Source organism: Mya arenaria, chromosome 8, assembly GCF_026914265.1.
Source record: "Mya arenaria isolate MELC-2E11 chromosome 8, ASM2691426v1".
In the NCBI taxonomy this organism is placed as follows: Eukaryota; Metazoa; Mollusca; class Bivalvia; order Myida; family Myidae; genus Mya; species Mya arenaria.
In genome coordinates, this window is record NC_069129.1 from 73,197,686 (window position 1) to 73,220,883 (window position 23,198).

At 34.4% G+C, this 23,198-nt stretch overlaps 1 protein-coding gene across 1 annotated transcript in view; it reads left to right on the plus strand.

The window, feature by feature from the left end:
* The window catches only part of LOC128243354 (alanine--glyoxylate aminotransferase 2, mitochondrial-like), a 28,677-nt gene extending 6,277 nt beyond the window's left edge, over positions 1-22,400 (plus strand). Inside the window, exons 4-14 of the mRNA XM_052961084.1 lie at positions 1,943-2,066; positions 3,073-3,167; positions 3,427-3,520; positions 3,848-3,913; positions 6,265-6,396; positions 9,470-9,562; positions 10,649-10,721; positions 12,495-12,643; positions 16,917-17,066; positions 17,357-17,455; positions 18,202-22,400. Of these exons, the coding sequence (XP_052817044.1) occupies positions 1,943-2,066; positions 3,073-3,167; positions 3,427-3,520; positions 3,848-3,913; positions 6,265-6,396; positions 9,470-9,562; positions 10,649-10,721; positions 12,495-12,643; positions 16,917-17,066; positions 17,357-17,455; positions 18,202-18,294 (1,168 nt within the window). The 3' untranslated portion in view covers positions 18,295-22,400. The remainder of the gene's footprint in view (positions 1-1,942; positions 2,067-3,072; positions 3,168-3,426; positions 3,521-3,847; positions 3,914-6,264; positions 6,397-9,469; positions 9,563-10,648; positions 10,722-12,494; positions 12,644-16,916; positions 17,067-17,356; positions 17,456-18,201) is intronic.
* The last annotated feature ends 798 nt before the right edge of the window (positions 22,401-23,198 follow it).

The window sequence follows — 23,198 nt, forward strand, 5'->3', positions numbered from 1 at the left end:
GGATTGTTTGTTGTTAGCACTTTTAAGTGATTAAAGTAAATTTGTCTGGTGATCCCATCGACGAGGGAATGAGTCTGAATACTTATAAATGTTATGGAATCACCTCTGTACTTTAGCCATATCAAAATGATTCCATATTTAGCATCATCTGTTAGGCAGGTTTCAAAAATGTACTACTACATGTAATGTAACTTTATTGCAATCAATTCTTCTGGTACAGAAATAACCCTTCTTAAGTTTTTTTGAAACTTTTTAAAGCTGCACTCTCACAGATTGAACGCTTTGACAACGATTATATTTTTTGTCTTGGAAGGAGCCAATTTATTCGAAAATGATATAAGACTGCTGACAAAAATTCAAATCACAGATTTTCATACGGTATATAAGTTCAAAAATTGATGTTTTATGCATTTTGCTTAAACCGTTAGTAATGGTTTGTAAGACATAAAACATTAATTTTCGAACAGAAATATGAAAATCTGAGATCTGATCTTTTGTCAGCAGTCATATACCAATAGTTTGCAGATATTTACGCAAAAATTGGTTCATCCCAAGACAAAAAATAAAAAAGTTGTCAAAACGGTAAATCTGAGAGAGTGCAGCTCAGCTTAACAGGCTTACCGGTAAGTTGATTATTTCAATAAGCCAATATATATATTTAACAGCTTTATTTTGATGAAAAAAAGTTTATTATTATAATTATTATGATGTAATTTTGACAAAACACTCTAAAGAACTTATTTACAAAATATTGTTTTATCTTTGACATGTGAATAAAATGCAATATGCATATTTTATTATTTATTATATTATAATCTGTTTCTAGACCGTTATACATTATTCAACAAACATCTTAATGAAAACAGTCTAGAAACAGATTATAATATAATAAATAATAAAATATGCATATTGCATTTTATTCACATGTCAAAGATAAAACACTATTTTGTAAATCAGTTCTTTTGAGTGTTTTGTCAAAGTTACATCATAAAATGCAATATGCATATTTTATTATTTTTTGTGCAAGTACCATTAATTCCACATTTCACCAAACACTCAGTGAGTTTGATGGAAACTTGAAACAACGTTTGACAATCAGGTTACTAAGTTAAACAAGTCAGGGTAACTCTAGATTTTATAATTGCCCTTGTTCGACTAAGCAATTCTGGTCAAAGATTTGTCTACAAGTGTCATGAAGTCCATCTAACTAAGTTACTAGTATTCAATTCCCTTATTAAAAGACAATTCAGCTGATGGATATATTATATATTGTATGGTTATATGTGATATCAGGGTATGAATAAAAATACTTTATTAAACATTTAATTGAATAAAATATTGAAGGGACTTGCTCATATTTTTGGACCAAAAATTAGTTTTCCGAAAAATGGCTCTGAAAACACTTATTTTACTATTTGATACAAGAATTGCTAAACAAAATACAATTTTGTATAAAAGTATATTATGGTTTTAGTTGGGAGCATCCCACACTGGTACAGTCAAGATTGAAATAGATAACTAAAGCACTTACCTTACGGCCACAAAAAATAATGCAACATGAGATGGATATTTTAATCTTGATCAAAGATATTAGTAACATCCTGTGAAAATGTCATCAATCAATCACACAATAATGCTTTGGCGAATCACTGTGATTTTTTTTCTTCAAAATTGTGATATTTAAAGACAATATTAAAGCAAATATCAGCATTTGTTGAATGGTTCCAGCTGTCAGTATCTAAGTCATAAATGACCAAATGATTTGCCACACTTAATTCCATAAATCTTTATTTTTTCCCTTAAAAAGTGCATTTTAAAAACCAAGAAAGTCTGAGAGTCCCTTTAAAGTTATCAAACTACTTAAGTTCATTTTGTTATAGTCAACCTACAGTGCAAAAATTACTTGTACTCTTTGATTAAATCATGACCTTATTATTTTCAGAAAAGTGAATGCAGCTGCTGAGAGGCAATTGAAGAAGCTATGGCACACAACCAACATCTACATGCACCCAAAAATTCATGAGTATGCGCAAAAACTGGCCTCCAAACTGCCAGAAAACCTTAAGGTATAACTCATAGGCCTAAGTTACTTAGCGTTATAAAAAAAGTTCTGTTCTATATTGGTGAAGAATTATGATTTGGGTTCATGATCAATAACAAGTGCATGGTTCAAAATCTCTGAATTTAAAAATAAGACTTTATATTGATTTTGATACAATTTATTGTATGAGACTCACACGTCAGTTATAATTCTTAATTATGTTTTTACCTCGTCAGTCCTGCAAACAATAAAATCAAGATATTGTGATACCCGTTGTATTATCCTTTGCTGTCTGTAACATCATGATAAAGCTTTAACCTCGGCCTTTAAAATCATAGATCATTCAATGATATTCAAAAATAACTAAAATGAAACTTGATACACATATTGCTAGAGATGTTGCGTGCATGTGAAGAAAGGCATGTATGCTTTGGATTTATTGATTGTTGAGTTACGCCCTTTATTGACAGAAAACCATCAGACAAACACTACAGATTTTAATCGTTGAGATCTGCCCTTTATCAACTGAAAAACCATCAGACAAACACAACGGATAATAATTGTTAAGATCTGCACCTTATCAACTGAAAAACCATCAGACAAACACAACGGATAATAATTGTTAAGATCTGCGCCTTATCAACTGAAAAAACATCAGACAAACACTACAGATTATAATTGTTGAGTTCTGCCCCTTATTGGCAGGAAAACCATCTGACAAACAATTTGGCTATAATTGTTGAGATTTGCCCCTTATCAACTTTAGAACCATCAGACAAAAACTACAGATTATAGTTATAGAGATCTGCCACTTATCAACTAAAAACCATCAGACAAACACTACGGATTATAATTGTTGAGATCTGCCCCTCCACACTCCAGCTTTAATTACTGTTGAGTTCTGCCCCTTTTCAACTGAAAAACCATCAGACGGACACTCCAGCTTTAATAAGATCCCTTATCAGTTGTCAAAAAATATCATTAATAAAATTTCTAAAATCTTCAGTGACCAACATTTAATGCCACTTTAGGTTGTGTACTTTGTGAACAGTGGGTCCGAGGCAAACGACCTGGCCGTGCACATGGCGCGAATGCACACTGGAACGTATGAAGTCGTCTCTCTCAGGTATCAAAACACTTCTATAGAGGAAGATTTAACAGTGGATTTGAAAAACTGAATAGTTATAAAATGACCAATGGATTCTTACTAGTTCATTTTCTTTCAATTTCTATGATTGATTCTTGTAATGAGTAATCAAAATGTCTGTCTTGTTAAATGTCCAAAAATTTGAAATCTTTTTTGCACATATCTTACTTCATTGAATAAATGTAGACATACTTACATTATGTCAAAAAAGGCCTCATTTGTTATTTCTGTTCTTTAGAAATGCATACCATGGAGCTAGCCCACATCTGATGGGCCTGACGGCCATCAGTACGTGGAGGTTCAATGTCCCTTCAGGGTTTGGTATACATCAAGTGAGTGGGATATCAAGTCAGGTCTATTCAACTGTTTATGGCATGATCAAAGGCCACTTTTAAACAACATAATTTACATTGAAACCTACAATTGAGGCATTGAGGTAATGTGTCTATCACATGCATTTTGTGAATTGTTATAAGAAGAATGTATATTTTTGTTTCCAAAGTAAATGTACATAGCAAATTTTAAAATGATAATTTCACAGTTTTGCTTGCAATTACCATCAAACTTGCACTATCCTTTTTGATATTTTTTAAAGACCTTTTTTCATAAAATATTTTATTTTCTTACATTTTTTGTATGTTTTCATTGTGACTTTACAGACGATGAATGCTGACCCATTCAGAGGGCCCTGGGGTGGCAAAAACTGTCGGGATTCGCCAAGTCAGGTATCGGCATACAAGTGTGGTTAAGGTTTCATATTTATATGGGCATGTAGGGCTATGACTGTTGGCATTTAGCTCAATGGCAGCGGGCATTCAGCTCAATGGCTGTGGGCATTTAGCTCAATGGCTGTGGGCAACTAGCTCAATGGCTGTGGGCATTTAGTTCAATGGTCAATGGTTGTTGGCATTTAGCTCAATGGCTGTGGGCATTTAGCTCAATGGCTGTGGGCATTAAGCTAAATGGCTGTGGGCATTTAGCTCAATGGCTGTGGGCATTTAGCTCAATGGCTGTGGGCATTTAGCTCAATGGCTGTGGGCACCTAGCTCAATGGCTGTGGGCATTTAGCTTAATGGCTGTGGTCATTTAGCTCAATGGCTGTGGGCATTTAGCTCAATGGCTGTGGGCACCTAGCTCAATGGCTGTGGGCATTTAACTAAATGGCTGTGGTCATTTAGCTCAATGGCTGTGGGCATTTAGCTCAATGATTGTGGGCATTTAGCTCAATGGCTGTGGGCACCTAGCTCAATGGCTGTGGGCATTTAGCTCAATGGCTGTAAGCACCTAGCTCAATGGCTGTGGGCATTTTATGATTTAGCTCAATGGCTGTGGGCATTTAGTTCAATGGCTGTGGGCACCTAGCTCAATGGCTGTGAGCATTTAGCTCAATGGCTGTGGGTATTTAGCTCAATGACTGTGGTCATTATAATAGAGTCCGCCCGGTTAGCTCAGTCGGTAGAGCGTTGGACTGTTAATCAGACAACCAGGGTTCGATTCCCGGGCGGACCAGGTCACTTCTGTTGTGATTGGTTATGAAATCCTTTCTACGACCATTCGCACTGTACCACTGCCCCTGGCATGTACAGAAGTTGTCAGTTCCTTGCAGAAGTGAAGGCACCTAGTACTGGTCACCGCCCAGGATAGGTGTGCGGTGGTTGAACTGTCACTCTGGGACACTTCAATGTGCTCACGCCGGGACCCGGAGTATAAACTACAAACACCACCACACCCATTATAATAGAGTATTTATTGCAACGATGGTATATGGGCACTGTATCAGGGAAGTGTAAAGGGCTTAGTGTCATTGGCAAATGATAATACCACTGGATGTATTACTAGCAAATCCTAGTATAATCTGGATACATTGATTTTGGAGGCATACCTTGTTACCAACTGTGAAAAACTGATAAGATTTGTTTTCCACATACAATGCTCAAGTTTCATATATGACTGTTTTATGACTAGTCATGTAAATGTTACGACCTACAAATATGTAAATGTTCTTGACATTTTCAATGTTGAAATCATGTAGTGGCATAACTTAACCATCCAGTTTACCATTTAGTTTGCTGTATGTGCCTTATCAATGGGTATTTAAAGATGAGGGTTCATTTATGAGACAGTTGAATTGGGCCCATTTAAACATAGGCAAACTGAGATAAATTAAACTGCAAAACCTAGCTTTTATCTAGAGTTTGAATGGGAATAATTCCTTGATAGTAAATATATACATGGGAATTTTGGCATGAAGACTCAATACCTCAGCTGTGTTTCCAAAGTTTTCGCCTCAAAGCTGCACTCTCACAGATTGAACGTTTTGACAACTTTTTTATTTTTTTGTCTTGGAACGAGCCAATTTTTGCGAAAAAACCATGGAAACCAGTTATATAAGACTGCTGACAAAAAATCAGATCACAGATTTTTATATATAAGTTCAAAAATTGATGTTTTATACAATTTTCTTAAACCGTTAGTAACGGTTTAAGCCATAAAACATTAATTTTCGAACGGAAATATGAAAATCTACGAACTGATTTTCTTTGCAGATATTTACGCAAAAATTTGCTCTTTCCAAGACAAAAAATAAAAAAAGTTGTTAAAATGGTCAATCTGTGAGAGTGCAGCTTTAAGGTTGTAAGATAAACATTGATTACTACAGTCACTGGATCAAATTGGCCTGACAAGAAGTCACCTGGATTTGAAGATTCATACCTGTTAAACAAATAAAATGTTGAAAATGCTCTGGACAAATAAATGCACATTGACCTTAGGGCCCAATTTCTCTGAAGTTCTGAAGTCCAATAAGCTTAAGTGGCCTATTCATTTAGCCAAATTTTCTTATTAATCTCGACTTTTCCCTAACAAGATAATTTTCCTTTGAAGTCCAAATACTCTTGAAAATGAATACATTACACAAAATATACCAAAACAAAAAATGAGCTTAACTTAATCATGTTATTTGGGACTATTTGGATGTTTGAGAAATTGGGCCAGTCACTTGAATTTTTGTGTGTATTAATAATCAAAGGCAGTCATTTTCCACTATAACTTTATGTGACTTACTGTCGTGTTACAGACAATCCGGGACTGTGACTGTGCAGCGGGCGAGTGTAAGGCTGGGGACATGTACTATGAACAACTGGAAGACGTCCTCCGCTTCTCCATGCCTAAGGGACGGTGCGGAGCATTCTTTGCAGAATCTATACAGGTGAATGAGATGCTGTTGCATCATGAACATGTAAATAGTCATGTTGTGGTTGGGTGTAATCTACGAACAACTTATCATCCAGCCCACAATATCCAAGGTTTGACTTGGAGAATTTGTTCGCGAAGACCATTCATATGCGTGAACACATGAATTCCTTATCCCAATTCCTTAAAAATAATATGAAGACTTCTCAGTCTACCACATAGTAGCTTGCCATGGTTTTAAATAATATTTAAATTGATTTATTACAGTGCCAGAATCAACTATATGCAGGCCGCATGGGCACCGCTTACATAATTTTAACAAAAGATTTTCATAAAAATCATTATCACCATACAGTTGCCAAATTTGAAAAGTTGTCGCCCCTTTTGTCGCAAATGGCAACAATGGCGATCGCCAGTGGAAAGTCTGAATATTTTAAGTAAGATTTCACATTCAATCAAGTCATCCTGACTGGATGTTTGTCACAAAATGTTTGGCAAAAAAAAAAAGAAAAGCTGTACACAATTGTTTTATGGAAAAATGATAGAAAACTTGAAATAAAACATGTTTTAAGGTGTTAATTAGTAAAAAGGCAAGAAATCAGAATTTAAGATATTTTATTTTAACATTTACAATCGATGCAAATAGTTAACTCAGTTGAGTAAGTACATGAGAATTCTCTTGAGACTAGGGCTTATTGTTGAAATATGGCTCTAACGTGTACACGCTTAGAATGTTGGTCTGACTTCTTGCAGATTTATGTTACCAGGGTACAAATGACGACTGTGTGGAATCATGGTGTTTTTTTTGTAGTGTTACTGATGTGAAGGAGCATGCAACTACAGTATATACAGTTATCAAGTATTGGCTTAAGATGATAATTATATCATTTCTACATATATGTCATAATACTAATCATACAATGAATCAAAGTAACTAAACAATATGAGCACTAAGGTAACTATAACAATGTAACATTCTGGCTGCAGTTTTGTAACATCCTCTTGCCACAGTATTATTATATCTTCTAAAAATGCATTCATCCATTCAAGTTGGCACTTAGAATAAGGATGTGTTGTTGGGAAGTTTGATTATAAAGTGCCCTCTATTAATTTATACAAGTACTTGATTTACCACTCTCTTTCTTCAAACACATATTTAACAGTCATGTTCACAGCATACATTACACTTCATTTACAAGGTCACTGTTTTTTTATTCTCGTTTTACAAACATGACCCTTGATAAATCGCCTGAAAATCTGGAAAAAATTTTAAAATGTAGCTTTTTTATTTCCTCTGCTGTATTTGGTATCAACTCACATGATAAATTGACGGGAATTCATCAGGGAAAAACAAAAGACATCCAGACTCAAAGGATATTTAATTTGGGTTCCAATTTTAATTCTAAAAATGGAAATGACATGTCAAAGATGAAAGAATAGTCGTCATCTCTGTCATTAATTGTAGCACCTTCACATCGTTTAAAGCCAAACATTTTCAGAACATAAGTTGTTTATTTCTGCAACAATGACCTATAGTTCATCAGTGCTCTTCAACTGCTTATGTAAAAAGAATCACATGGTTCTCATTTAAAGAATAACCTGAATATTTACGTCAACATTTAATGACATATTGCAAATTTGTGAAATCTGTCAACAATGCCTTGCGACTTGAAACTTGAGCAGTTAATCAATAAAGTTTCTGTCTGCAGGTCAAGAGCATGAACAATAGAGATATCAGTGACTGTCAGAAGTATTTCCAAAGGGTTTAAAATGGTCGGAGTGGCTTCAAAAGCTCATTTCACTGTGACAAAGAATACCATTATGTTAAGGCAACATTCATTGAACACAATTTTGATATATATTGACAGCATTGTGAGCCTCTAGTCTCTATTCATGTATTCCCTGTTTTTTGTAATTGCTGATATGGTTTGTGGATTTCTGCTAACCTGCCAGAGCATAAAATATCCATGAGGTTTTGTTTTTATAATTGTTAAAAGTAATGTCAGGAGAGGCTTTAAAATGTGTTATAGAAAGCTTAATTCCAGGAGCTTCCAAGGACCTCTGGTCCCTGGGGCCCTAGCAAAATTTTAGTATTATTCATGTGATTTAAAAGATGAAAAGGTTCAATATTTCACTGAAATAAACCCTGACTTTACAATAGGTGAGGATTTATAGATGAGTATCTTCCACCCTCATTTCAAATAAAAGACAAATGTGAATAAAAAAATAATGCCACTGTTTTCTCTGATTTTACCCATTTCTTTTGAAATATTCTTACATAAACACCACAGTTCCACAGAAAAAGTAAAGTGCAATATAAAGGCAACGCCTACTTTAATTTTAAGTCTATAAGAAACATGTATTTTTGTTTTCTCATGTCATTGGAAAGGCCTTGTAAAATGTCTGTATGTGGTGTACATGGACTATGATGGCATATTTATCTTAAAGATAACATGGTGAATTGAACAGGTTGTTACATTTATACAGAATGATGTGCATTAAAGATAAAAAAGTCATACAGTAGACTCGGGATATAACAAACTTCTCGGGACGTTTCAGGTGTGTTTTGCAATATCCTGTGTGTGTTTTATCCAAATAACTGACTTATTCCGTATTTCTGGAGTGTGTATAGCAAACTTATATATAACAAACAAGGCTTGAAAGAACATGTCGCATGTTCAACTATTGAAACCATATTTCATGGCATTATTTTGTTCTTTAAATAAACTTCTTGGTTTTAAACTTTGCAATTATAGTTCGTCTTTTTTTATTTATTTACCTTTGCATGCTTTCATTTTTGCCTCCTTTTAGGGACTTGCAATATTTTTTATTCTGTGCCCAAAATAGTATTGATAACAATGACTTTCGTTAAATAAATGCCCTATTAGTTCTTTTTTCAAACGTTAATTTTTTGTTAAAGGATAAAGCTTATTTTCTCCCCTGTTTAGAATAGTTATACAACAGAACGTTATTCCGGCAAAGTTTCTCGGCAATCAAATCACAAAATAGATGTTATAATGGAAAACTAGTTATGATATACATTAAAATTGAATGGTCTACCTTAAATATAAACATTGTCTGCTACATAGGGTGTTGGTGGAACTGTTCAGTACCCCAAGAACTTCCTGAAGAGAGCATTTGCCAAGGTGCGGGAGTCCGGTGGGATCTGCATATCGGATGAGGTTAGAGCTGGTGTTTTTATGACATGTTTAAGATCCGCTGTTTGTAAAATGTACTTCAATCTCAGACGTATTCGCTATTGCAGTTATTGAATAAAAATCACTCTAACATTATTTAATTAAGTATGAATGGTTGTGCCAAGAGTTATAAAAAAAATTCATGTATTTGATTAAACTTGTCAAATATGACAGACACATAATTCATTTATGTAATAGTTATCCTACCAACATGTCCCTGCATATGGTTATTCAGGGAGTCTTGTTATTCTTTGCAGTATTTTGAACTAGCAATTTGAAGTTAAAATGCAGACAAAAGTCTGTCAGTCCATCGGTCTCCTTGTCCACATTTTCATGGTTTTTAGCTTGATTTTTTTAAGAAAAAAAGCTTTTCTACTTGCTCTAGAGTCAGTAGCCTGTTAAAGTTTTAAGTCATATCTCTTTAACTAATTTTATTCAATTTACTTGAGGCTTCACACAGTTGTTCAAGGCTATAATAGTTTATTAAGTAAGACAGCTCTTTATGATTCTTAATCGAAATGGGCTGTAATAGACTTAAAAAATGGGGTTTAAAGTTTGTTGGCATGCTGGGACTTTTGATCATATGTCATAATTGTTATATAAAATATTATATAAATATTTCACCTTAGTGTTCAAGGACATAAGACTTTATATGAGTTACTGTAACTCCATATCATTTACAATACAAGTTGTATGCCATGTTTTTGCCGCGCTTGACATAAAGTGTTTAAGCAAATTAATTTACTTTTCATTAGAAATTGAAATGTAAGTGAATGAAACTTAAAGCATCCATACATGGCAATTTGATCCTCTGTATAGTATAAACATCACAAGTCTGTCACGCATTTGACCAAATTGCTGCCCTGGATACGAAAAAAAATGTTATAAATAGAATAAGTGAAAAAGTGCACCCCTTGTTAAATATTCTGGAAACGAAAGGAGATAAACAGCAAACTATTATAGAATATATATGTAGACCATCCAGATTCTTATAATGCACAGTTTCTTTTGCATTTAGATAAAGAGTTATTTTAAACCCTTATTAAATCTTTGTTCATGCACATTATTCAGGTCCAGACGGGCTTCGGTAGAACTGGCACCCACTACTGGGGATTTGAGGGTCACGACGTCATCCCAGATATTGGTAATATACAGTATATATTATACCTTACATAAATGTGTCCCTTCTTTGTGTATTTAAAGTTGATCGGACCACATATCAATGTATTTTAATAAAAATCCAGTTTTTATGACATTAGCAGTCCATATCATGTTTTGGGACCGTCCGGATGTCACCAAAAATATAATATTGACCACTGATGTCATTAAACTGGTGAGTGCTGCTTGCAATTTTCACGACAACATTTCTGCCCAAGTAAATATTATTAGATTTGTTCAATAAAAAACATCAAAGGCACTTTAGAATTATTAGATGGTAAAAAAATGTTCAGTATAATATAAGAAATATAACACACCGCTTCGGGCTATATGGCGTTCTAAGGACTGGCCAGTCAGCCCCCGAAGGACCACTTCGAGCCATATGGCGTTCTAAGGACTGGCCAGTCAGCCCCCGAAGGTGAATGGACCTTGGCTAATGCCTTGGTCTATATACCACCTTCAGGGGCTGACTGGCCGGTCCTTATAATGTCATATGACCCTTAGTGGTTTGTAATATTTCTTAAATAGATTACAGTAATGATATGTTAATGTCAAATATACATTAATATCAAATATACAAATGATATGTTAATGTCAAATATAGGCATGTTCTTCACTTAGTAACTGTATAAATGAACTTATTAGAATTCAGTGCATGGCATTTCATTTTTGCAGTGTTTAGATGCATAAATTAAATCCTTAAATTACAACCAGCTTTATTTATGTTACCACATGCCTGTGAGATAAGAATTGTTATGATTATATTCATCTACCATTACTGAGACCAGGAACATCCATATGTAGCAATATCAGCGCTCTGTGTACATGTCCTCGAGGTGACAGTGAAGAACCATTACAGTAGAAGGTTGCCCTCAGAAAACACTTTTTTCTTTACCACATTTACGTGACATTTAGAAACGAGGCTGTTATTTGTTATGATATAGCTCAGCACAGGGGTGCTAGATTTCAGTAATTTTAGATTTCAATTTTGCACTGACTTTATAATTCTGTGATTTTGGTAACGTTTTGATATTATGCTGTTAATCTGAATAGTGAGAAAGTAAGCCATACATGGAAGGATTGATCGCATTTTTTTGCATTTATGCTGTATGAACACAGTACGGCACGCGAGCAAATTCAATGAAGCACGCTTGCACTCCTTAGTCATATGCTTGCTTGCCCTATTGCGTTCATATTACAGCATAAACATATGAATAAATTGATCAATACTTCTCTTTATATTTATAAAAAATATTCATTGCAATTAAAAAAAAGCAGAATCTTCTGCAATTTAGTATAGAAGTGTAACCGACAACATACGTTTGTATAAAAGAATAGCTGATTTTTGTAACGTCATATATCATTTGTTAAATGACATCGTGCTAATCCAATCGGAGCGTAATATTGAAGTAAACAATGACGTCATTTTACCTTTGCATTTTCCCTTTGCATGTTATACGATATAAACGTCAAGTTATATCTATAGAAAGGACTTGGGGAATGTAAATATTTGTTGATAAGGTGATGATTAGAGAACACAAGAGAAGGTTCCATCAGGTTGTTTAAAGTGTTCTCTTAAATAAAGCTTAAATCCATCATCTGAACCTGTGGGGCAATTTAGTTTGTTATAATTTTATCACAGAATTAAAAAAATGTAGAGGTTTAGAAATTAAACTCTTAAAGGAAACAGTGATATCTATATTAATAATAATTGATAATGGAACAGTTTGAATTCTGAGTTTGAATGAAAATGTTCCAGTTGTGATGGCAAAAGGCATGGGAAATGGGTTCCCTCTTGGTGCCGTAGTAACCACGCCTGAGATTGCAGCTGGAATGGGCAAGGCTCTACACTTCAACACATATGGAGGCAATCCCGTTGCCTCTGCTGTTGGATCAGCTGTGATAGATGTAGGTGATTTATTGAGAAATATTTTTTTGTCGTATTAAACTTATTATTTTTAGCTATTCTGACCAAGGCTAGAAGCGTTTATGCGATGGTGCCGTGTAGGCGCCTGGGCATCCATCAGTCTGTACTTCTGGAACAAGTGCTTGTGAGCACAATACAGACTTCAGTTTTGATTGAATCTCTATAAAAGTTGTAGGGTAGTTATAATTTTATATCCATGACAGCTCGGTTCCACCATGACTGTAAAATGGCATTTGAAATTATCAACAACAAAAAATGCTACTTTTAGCCAAAACTAGAATTACAGAGAGACAACCTGTTTTTTAAATTGTGCAGTTGGTTTGATGTGTTACTCTCCCTTGCCCTTGTTAAGAAGAGATCAAAATTACAGTTTTAGAGGGTGTTTTAAAGCTTTACTTGTCAAAAACAGGTAGAGCTTATGCAATGGTACAATGTCCGTCGTTAGTGCATCCGTCTGAACACAATTGCATGTTTTGTATACTTATATAGGGAAATGTTTGAAAATCTTCTTGTCTGAAAAGCCCAGTCCCTCGATGTTTTGTATAAGGCATCATATTGTGGCCCTTGGGGTCAAAATTGGCCTTGTCCCAGGGGACACAAGTTTCCTAGAGACATATAAAAAATTTTTATCAAAATCTTCTTGTTTCAAACCACACGGCTCATACCTTTGATATTTGTTATGTAGCATATGATGGCTCTCTACCAACTTGCAAGACTGTTGAAGTTGTTCCCCTGGGGTAAAATCTGGTCCCATCCCTTAAGACCATGTCTGCAGTTTTGGAAACAAATATTTATATTGTGCTTGAATGACCTTGACTGTGACCTTTCGTGACTGCTATGACTGGCTTTCAATACTTTTATGAGTAATGCCCATTGGTCAACTGAAAAAAACAGTTTGATCTCGGCTTGTGTTATGTTTAATTATAATATCTAATTGAACTAAGAGAAGAAATATGTTTTGTAGTAAACATACTTGGTGCAGCGTCACAGCCACAGAGTACTCTCTACGTGTCCAACTAGACTCTTAACTTTGAACATATTAAAACACTGATTCCAAGTCCATACTTGTATTTACATTTACACTTTCAACATATCTATTTACAAAATGTGAGATACAAGAAAGCAGACAAAGTCCGCTCCCCCCAACAATATTACTAATTACATGTGAGTCCATATCAGTCGGACCCTGACTGTCTAATACACAGAATGAATCAGCATAAATACTCTGAATATAGGTCAATACTGCCATAAACACAATTCATTATAGTATATATTTTGACAGACACTTTAACTAACCTACGCTTAAATAAAGCTTTTATAGCTATTAAACGACATATTCCGTATAAAAATAGCAATTCTTTATACAAATGTTTACAATGAACTGTCAAAAATCCTATACTCTAACATTTTATGTTCTTATTAATTGTTTTGAATAGTCACATTCCATTAGACAACCATATGCTGTTGACAATTACACGCCCAAGATGTGCGCTTGTTAATATTGTATTACCCATTCAAGTTCTGAATAAACATCGGTACTAATGTTACCATTAAATGTTACATTGAATATATGTATTGTTAAATCAATGTTAGTTTAATGAAATAAATTAATCTATATTCTTTAAAAGAGACTCTCTTGCTTTAAAGTGACACTCTTATTCAAAATCAATACATACACATGTATAACAAACATACATTTTGATTGATAAACCTTTAACTACTTACAAAATAATGCCTTTATGGAAACTTTTAATTAATGACTATAAGATTGTAATCGTAAATTTAATAGCTGAAAACGATGAAATATTAAATGATTGGTGAATGCTTAAAGATTTACTGCGATCTTCTATTGTCTCATCAGGTTTAAATACCGTACTGTTAGCTGCACATTTTTTTCAAAATAAATATGGTATGCTTCATTAGAACCATTAATCTCAACATTTATTCATCCTGTTTTGGTATATTAAAAAAATGTATTAATTGTCGTAAATCTTATTTGGGAGAAAGCGTGCATCTTTAACCATTTATACTCGAGACTTGAGTCACATTATGCGGCACTTGGTAAAATGGACATCGTAGTTTCCAACTTTCACATGACTGAAAATAGCATAATGGAAGCCATGGTGTGAAATGTGTGTTAGGTAATGTGAGCTTTGAAGGTAATTATGTCTCCCCCTCTCTGGGGGAGACATATTGTTTTTGCCCTGTCCGTCAGTCCGGTAGTCCGGTAGTCCGGTAGTCCGTCAGTCCGTCAGTCCGTCAGTCCGTCAGTCCGTCCGTACGTCACACTTCGTTTCCGATCGATAACTGGAAAACCGCATGACCTAGGATCACCAAACTTGGTAGGGAGGTTGGTCATGAGGTGTAGAAGATCCCTATTGTTTTTGGGGTCACTAGGTCAAAGGTCAAGGTCGCGGCGACCCCCAATGTAAAAAACATTTCCGCTCAATATCTTGACAATGGTTTGACCTAGGTTCACCAAACTTGGTAGGGAGGTTGGTCATGAGGTGTAGAAGATCCCTATTGTTTTTGGGGTCACTAGGTCAAAGGTCAAGGTCGCGGCGACCCCCAATGTAAAAAACATTTCCGCTCAATATCTTGAGAATGGTTTGACCTAGGTTCACCAAACTTGGTAGGGAGGTTGGTCGTGAGGTGTAGAGGATCCCTATTGTTTTTGGGGTCACTAGGTCAAAGGTCAAGGTCGCGGCGACCCCCAATGTAAAAAACATTTCCGCTCAATATCTTGAGAATGGTTTGACCTAGGTTCACCAAACTTGGTAGGGAGGTTGGTCGTGAGGTGTAGAGGATCCCTATTGTTTTTGGGGTCACTAGGTCAAAGGTCAAGGTCGCGGCGACCCCCAATGTAAAAAACATTTCCGCTCAATATCTTGAGAATGGTTTGACCTAGGTTCACCAAACTTGGTAGGGAGGTTGGTCGTGAGGTGTAGAGGATCCCTATTGTTTTTGGGGTCACTAGGTCAAAGGTCAAGGTCGCGCCGACCCCCAATATAAAAAACATTTCTGCTCAAAATCTTGAGAACGGTTTGACCTAGGTTCACCAAACTTGGTAGGGAGGTTGGTCATGAGGTGTAGAAGATCCCTATTGTTTTTGGGGTCACTAGGTCAAAGGTCAAGGTCGCGGCGACCCCCAATGTAAAAAACATTTCCGCTCAATATCTTGAGAATGGTTTGACCTAGGTTCACCAAACTTGGTAGGGAGGTTGATCATGAGGTTTAGAAAACTCCTATATTTTGGGGGGTCACAAGGTCAAAGGTCAACGTCGCTGTGACCTCTAATGTAAAAAAATATTTCCGTGCAATATCAGGAGAATGCTTTGATCTAGGTTCACCAAACTTTGAAGTGAGGTTGGTCATGATGTCTAGTTGATTTTGCAATCAGTTGGTCAAAGGTCAAGGTCACTGACCTTGAGGTGAAGAACCGGTTTCTGCTCAATAACTCAAGAACGTTTACACCCAGGAACTTCATACTTGGTATGCCAGTTAGTCATGACTAGTTGATGGCCCCTATTGATTTTGGGATCCATCATTGATTATTTCTCACCTACGACCACACAATGGGGGAGACATGCGCTTTTTCGAAAAAGCAATCTCTAGTTTACATCTCATTTTTGAGTAAAATAATTTTGCTATGATGCCAAATTTACGGTAACTGACAAAGTTAAAAAATAGAGATCTATGGCTGTTTTCATAAAGCGTCTTAGTAAAGAAATTCAACTAAGCCAAAAAATGTTTTTATTGTAAGTTGAATATAATGAAAACTAAAATTGTTTACACCAAAAATATGAATATCAATATGAATATAAGCAAGAAAAAGATTCAGATCATGGAGGCAAACAAATATATTTGATAATAAATTGAGAGATTTAATAAAAAAATGTTGAAAGTTGAAGTCGACCATTTTCAATGAGTTGCTTTATGATTACAGCCAAGGCCCCAATTTCTTGAAATTTCTTAAGTCCCTTAAAACAGGATTTAGCTAAGCTCGCTATTTTTTCTTGTTCTCTAATATGCGTTATATAAACTTCTTTAAGAGTTTTTTAGGAACTACATAGAAAATATCTGTATGATAATCACAATAAAACCATTTTTCATTTAACAAAATCCATTTCCAGTATGTATTTTAGCTAATTGAAATAAGCTACTTAAGCCTGTTTAGCTTAAAAGGTTTTGAGACATTGAGGCCAGACCAGTTTCTGCTTGTCTCGTTTCAATCAAATGTTCATTCCCCCACAGGTGATAGAGGAGGAAGGTATGCAGCAGAACAGCCATGAGGTTGGCACATACATGATCCAGGAGTTTGAGAAACTGCGAGACCAGGTTGAAATTGTTGGAGATGTGAGGGGGAAGGGCCTCATGATCGGGGTTGAAATGGTCACAGATAAGGTATGTATGAAGTAAGGAACTAACATTTTTAAAATAGCAAGGACTTCTTAACAGTGTACATGTTTCTTCATTTGAATTATAATTATAACTATCTTTGCCTATATATATATATATAGATATAACTATCTATTATATGCTCCAAAGACGAGGTTTGGAGCTATCTTGTTGGTTTCTCTTTCTGTCTGTTAATTATTCCTGTTGGAAATTTAGCTTTGTTAGACATTGAGACAATGTACAGTTACATGGCATACCAGTACACGTTAACAATGATCCAATGTTTTATCATGCAGGCGTCCCGTGCACCATTGGGTGGGGACAAGATGGGCGACATCTGGGAACACACAAAGGACCTCGGAATTCTTATGGGCAAGGGTGGTTTCTTTGGAAACGTAAGAATCATAGATTACAATGATTGTATGTTAAGCTGCAAATTGTGTTTTAAAAAAGATCATATTACTTAGAATCTTTGCAGCAGTTAATTGTTACCGGTATCTTTTTGTGGATTTTGGTCAGTAGGTAAAAGGTCAAGTTGAGGTTTACTAGAGGAACAGTTTTTGATCAATAACTTACGAATGATATGTTGTAAAGTCTTCAAGCTTTGTTTGCGATTTGAATATGGTCAGTAGATGTCCCATACTAATTTTGGGGTGAAAAGGTGAGGTTGTTGTCATCTTAATGTTAAGAAATGGTTTAAATCAAATTTAGAGGGAATATTTATCATGAACAATAAATTACCCCTATTGATTTTGAGCTCATTAGGTCAAAGGCCAAGGTCATTGTGAACCATTTTACATTAAAATTGTTTTTAAGTTGGGTTTGACAAATTTGGGTGCTCTTGAAAAGCAACACATCGTATGATCCTTGTGCTTATTACCTTTAGACTCTATTGTTTGGGATTTTACAATGAAATGCCAAAGAAATAGGGATACCTTTGCATTTTGAATTTTTTTGTCTGTATCTGAAAAGTATAAAGCTGACGTATTGTTATAGCTTTGGTAGTGTTCTTGTTGTTGTTGCTTTAGCCTCATGCAATATCTTTCATGTATGGTGTAATGTAAAGACGGAGAATTCATATGAAACATGTTGCAACTATTTAAAATGAGAATGGACATGAAAGCATTTATTGTTTGGCCAGGTGTTCCGTATAAAGCCCCCGATGTGCATCACGAAGGCGGATGCCGACTTCACCATTGCTGTGTTCAAAGAGGCTCTGGAGAAATGTACCTGAACTGGAATCTTTGATTTTATTGTGCCTTTAAATATCTAACACACATAGGCTTATTTTTTTCACTATGCTTCAGAAATATTTTGCAAGAATATGAAATTATGAAAATAATATCCAAAGTACAAAATATCCTATAAGCCAACACATTTTATTTTTCTAAGTGAAAGGATACTTATTCATTTATAGTAAATAAAATTTCAATAAGAATATTTTTGCTGCATTAAATTACTGGCATGTACAGGTTAGATAACATTTTTTAATATAGTTCCACATACCCGGTACATATACCATTTTGCAGGTCAAGGTTTAAACTGACATTATCATAGGCTTAGCATCTTGTGGTTTTAAGACATTAAAATGAAACTTTGTTCAAATGTTGCCACACAGAATAGGCACATGTATAGCAAGGGTCTTAACTCTGGCTTAAATAATTTTTAAGTTGTTACCCTTTTTTCATTTTAAACAACAGATTAGTATTTTCATTCCTTTTGCTTTTTTACATTTTTATTAATCTTTATTAGGAGCATTGAAATGGTATGAAATTGAACTTTATCATACATAGGGCATTTACTAATCTTGCTCATGAAATGTACATTACTGAAGTCAGCACAAGTTTCATTTTTATTTTATTTGACAATCGTCAAAGTTTACTGTATGTTATCAGTGAAATTTAATTGCTAAGTACCAAATCACATTAAAATCAGATCTCCTATACACGCTTCATGACGTGAAGAAATGAAGTGAACATCATGATATGATTTTAATGAGATTGCGAGGTACCATGCCTAATTATTTTTCATGTATGTTTTTGTTGCTACATATATGCAGAAGGAAAGCAAATAGACTTGTTATGTACCTATCTATACATATAACTGCTTGTTAGCCTTGATTATATAGACTAGTCAGATGCATGTGATACTATGCAGATTGATTGATTGATCATTGATTTGAAAGTGGTTTTTCGAGTTATAACTGTTATTAAGGTGAAACAAATCATGGGAAGCCCCAATACTTTATTCTATTCACACCACATACATGTATGTAGAGTGTTATAGTGCGTCTGACGATGGGTTAAACTAGGAGTAGATGCTTATACATACTTTTAGAATACTTGTATAATGATATTACATTTATATGGTATTATAATACTTGTATTGTAGGAAGCTTTTAGGCATTAAATCTTATTGGCATTTTTTGGCATTTTATTCTAGATTTCCGTAGATAGAAATCCCATAATCTGCATTTATTTAGCACTTCAAAATTGTCTTTTTTTACAATATTTAGTATTAATTGCATCCAAGGCATACACATTTAACAAATCTTATGATTGTTTATACCAAAAGTATTTATTTTTTCCACATTTGAAATAATAATTAAAAGCACAATTGAATTGTTTTCCCTTACAGCCAATTTTGATTGATCACAAGTTAACGAAACCAATTAAACGTTCAGATTTAGTGTTCACTTCATGTTTTCTCTTATGCTGTTTGTGACTGTGTCATAAGTGTTGCCATGGAAACGTGTTCATCAAATATTTGCCATTAAGCTGTTACAATTAAGCTGTTACAATTTGCTTAACAAATTATTTGTTATAAATAAATATAACATTTTGAACTCTCACCAAGGAAAAACTTTGACAAGCATCTGAAGAACTTTAAAAACATGCATAATGGGTGCTTGTATGTGCAGTTGAGCTTGGAACCTACAGATATCATATATACAATGAGGTTCTGTTGGAGCCGTTGAGTTTTAACCATGAACTTGTAGAGGTTTATTTTTTATTACTTAAAACTTTTTTCCGATTAAGAAAACAAAATATTATGTTAATTCACAATAATCCAAAAACACTTTCAAATAAATTATTTCATACATGTACTCTGTGTAAAGATTATGTTGATAAATCAAAATAAGTGGTTACTGACCACACCTGTCAGGTTTACATATCAGTTTATGAACAAGTGGAATATATAAAAACACTAATAACCTCTCATTGATGTTTTGAAACACCACATGAGACCAATGTACTGGTGAGCAGAAATGGAGATGTTGAAGGGACTCCGTTGTTTATTTTACTATATTTATAACAACCAAGCGATGCCTTTTCATAAATATCCTCCTTCATATAAGATCCTCTCAGCAATGCTCTTTACCGTTTAAGGAAAGTAACCAAAGGGTGCCGCTATATAGATATGTACTTTTTTGGTTCCACTGCATTTTTTTAAGCTGTTTATTTCAAGTATTCTCAAATGCCTATAGAAATGTTTTCCCACAAAACTAGAGTTGAAAATACATGCATTGTATAACATGTTACCATTTATTGTATATTGATGTATTTTTACCATTTATTGTATATTGATGTATTTTTACCAACTGAATGGTCTTCTACAATGTGGATGGTTATGTTTTCATGAATTTCACAGTCAATTGCTTATTTTTGCCATAATTGATACTTGTTGATTGCTAATACTTGCTCAACTGAGACTGACCCATTCATATAATTATACACAGATTTTTTTTAAACTAAATTGATTTTAATATTATATTGTGTGTGTGTTATTGTCATTAGCAATATGCTCAACTTATATGATATAAAAATGGAGATTTACATTCCTTGCATACATTTGAATTAAAAAAAATCTGCCTGTTTTATGTAGCAAATTTTTGTCTGTTTTTAAATACTTTCAGAGTAAAACATATTTCTGAAGAATAATTTCTTAACATTTCACTACAACAGGTCTGAGCGGAGTTGAACAATTATAATAATACATATTCGACCAACCATCATGAATCAATAATGTATACATGTTCTTTTCTACACATCTATAGCATACATGATCTAACAAGCACTTGCTTTGCTTTTAAGTATTATTATTCACAATATAACTGTTTCTTTTATGATTTACTTTCTTAAAATCTTTCATATCATTCATATTGAATGGTTTGTCATGATAATCTATATATATATATATATACCCGGTAATTATTTAATCATTGTATTTTTCTATAATTGCTTATTCAGTATATACCTTGTTATATTTGCACAGATTTGATACTGTACTTTTTACAGAATCTAAGGTTTGTTAATCGAACGTGTATTATAAATACACCTATTTGTTTAACTGGCGTAAGAAATACACTTGTCATTGCTAGCAGATGTATTGGTGCTAGATATGTATAGAAATTTTAAGACTAGTCTTGAATATGGGAGTTAAATTATACCCCAAAGTTTACGATTTTTCTTTTGTAGACTGCGACTCTCCGTGCACCCACACCATATTCAGACTGGTAGATACGCTAGAAATCATGTTGTTCGAAACCAAAGATATTGTCTTTGTTGTAATTCGAATGATATTGAAGATGAATTTCACTTTATCTGTGTGTGTCAAGCTTTTAATGATTATAGAAAAAAATATATTAAGAAATGCTATTATACAAGACCGTCTGTTTTTAAATATTTACAACTGTTGCAATCAAATGATAAAATAGAGCTTATTAAACTATGTCTGTTTGTTAAAGATTCGCTTAAAGTAAGATCCACGATAATTAATGTTAGAACTTAATATTGTAACATTTGTTCATCCTCTGATTTAGATAGATGATTTATTTATTTTTGTATTTATATATACTTATTAGTATAACATTGTTTGTTATTATGCATACACGTTGACATTGTACAAATCGAAATCAACTGTCTGTCTGTCTGTCTGTCTGTCTGTCTGTCTGTCTGTCTGTCTGTCTGTCTGTCTGTCTGTCTGTCTGTCTGTCTGTCTGTCTGTCTGTCTGTTGTTCAATGTGTATCCTGACCCACACCCCTCCAGACCATATATTGTCAAGGCGCGTACATAGGCCCGTATGGGGAATTCCATTCAAATATCTTAGTCATATATTCAATTTTCCTAAATCTGTATGAATGTCACATTTACTTCTTTTGCCTCAACTCCGTCTTCATTTTTAATTGCCTAATTTCGATTCACTCAAATATGTAGCAAAATTATAAAACTAGGACGCTAAGATAATTTTAGTTTATAACTAAAATCTACTAAGATCTTCAGCGCATCTTTTGATGGCTCGCATCAATACCGTTAACCGATTAAACTGATTAAAACCGATTCTTGTACTTGACGTAATCACTATCATATTATTGCGTTGCCTCATATTATAATTTCAGGAACCAAAAACTGAATAATGGTGAATGGCTTTTACCTTTCATGTTCATAAATTATGGCTTGACCCATAGAATTTGGATAGAAAGTGACTTATTCCAGCTTTGTGTGCAGGCGGGCAGAAGGGCAACATTGAGTATATTGTCCGATCAATAATTTTAGAAGTCTTTTTTCCAATTATAACCAAATTTGGCCAGAATGTGTATGTGCATGATATATTTGGTTCGTTAACCAGGCATATATCATTTAAGAGTTATCGCTCTTTAGTTTTAAAAATATACCTAACATCGGTCTTGTCCGATCAATAATTATTGCTTTGCACAAGTGGTTCATTTGGTAGACCAAAGCTTTTCCGAGTGATAACTTTTAAAAGCGTGGACCCATGGTTCTCAAACTTGATTTAGAAGTTGGGCGTGACCAGAAGATGGCGCCTATTGATTTTAAGGTAATCAGCTCATTGCTTAAGGTCACTGTGACCTTGAATGCAGTAAGCTTGTATAAGTGATAGCAGTACTAGACAATGCCTTGACCTATAGTCCTCAAACTTGACTTGGAGACTGAGCATGAGCAATAGATAAACCCTATTGCTTTTGAGGTCACCAGATCACGGTCACAGTGGTCTTGAATGCGAAAAGCTTGTCTGTGTGATAACTCGACAATGCCACGAACTATGGTCCGCAAACTTGACTCTCGAGGTTGGTCGTGACCAGAAGATGAAGCATATCGATTTTGAGGTCATCTGGT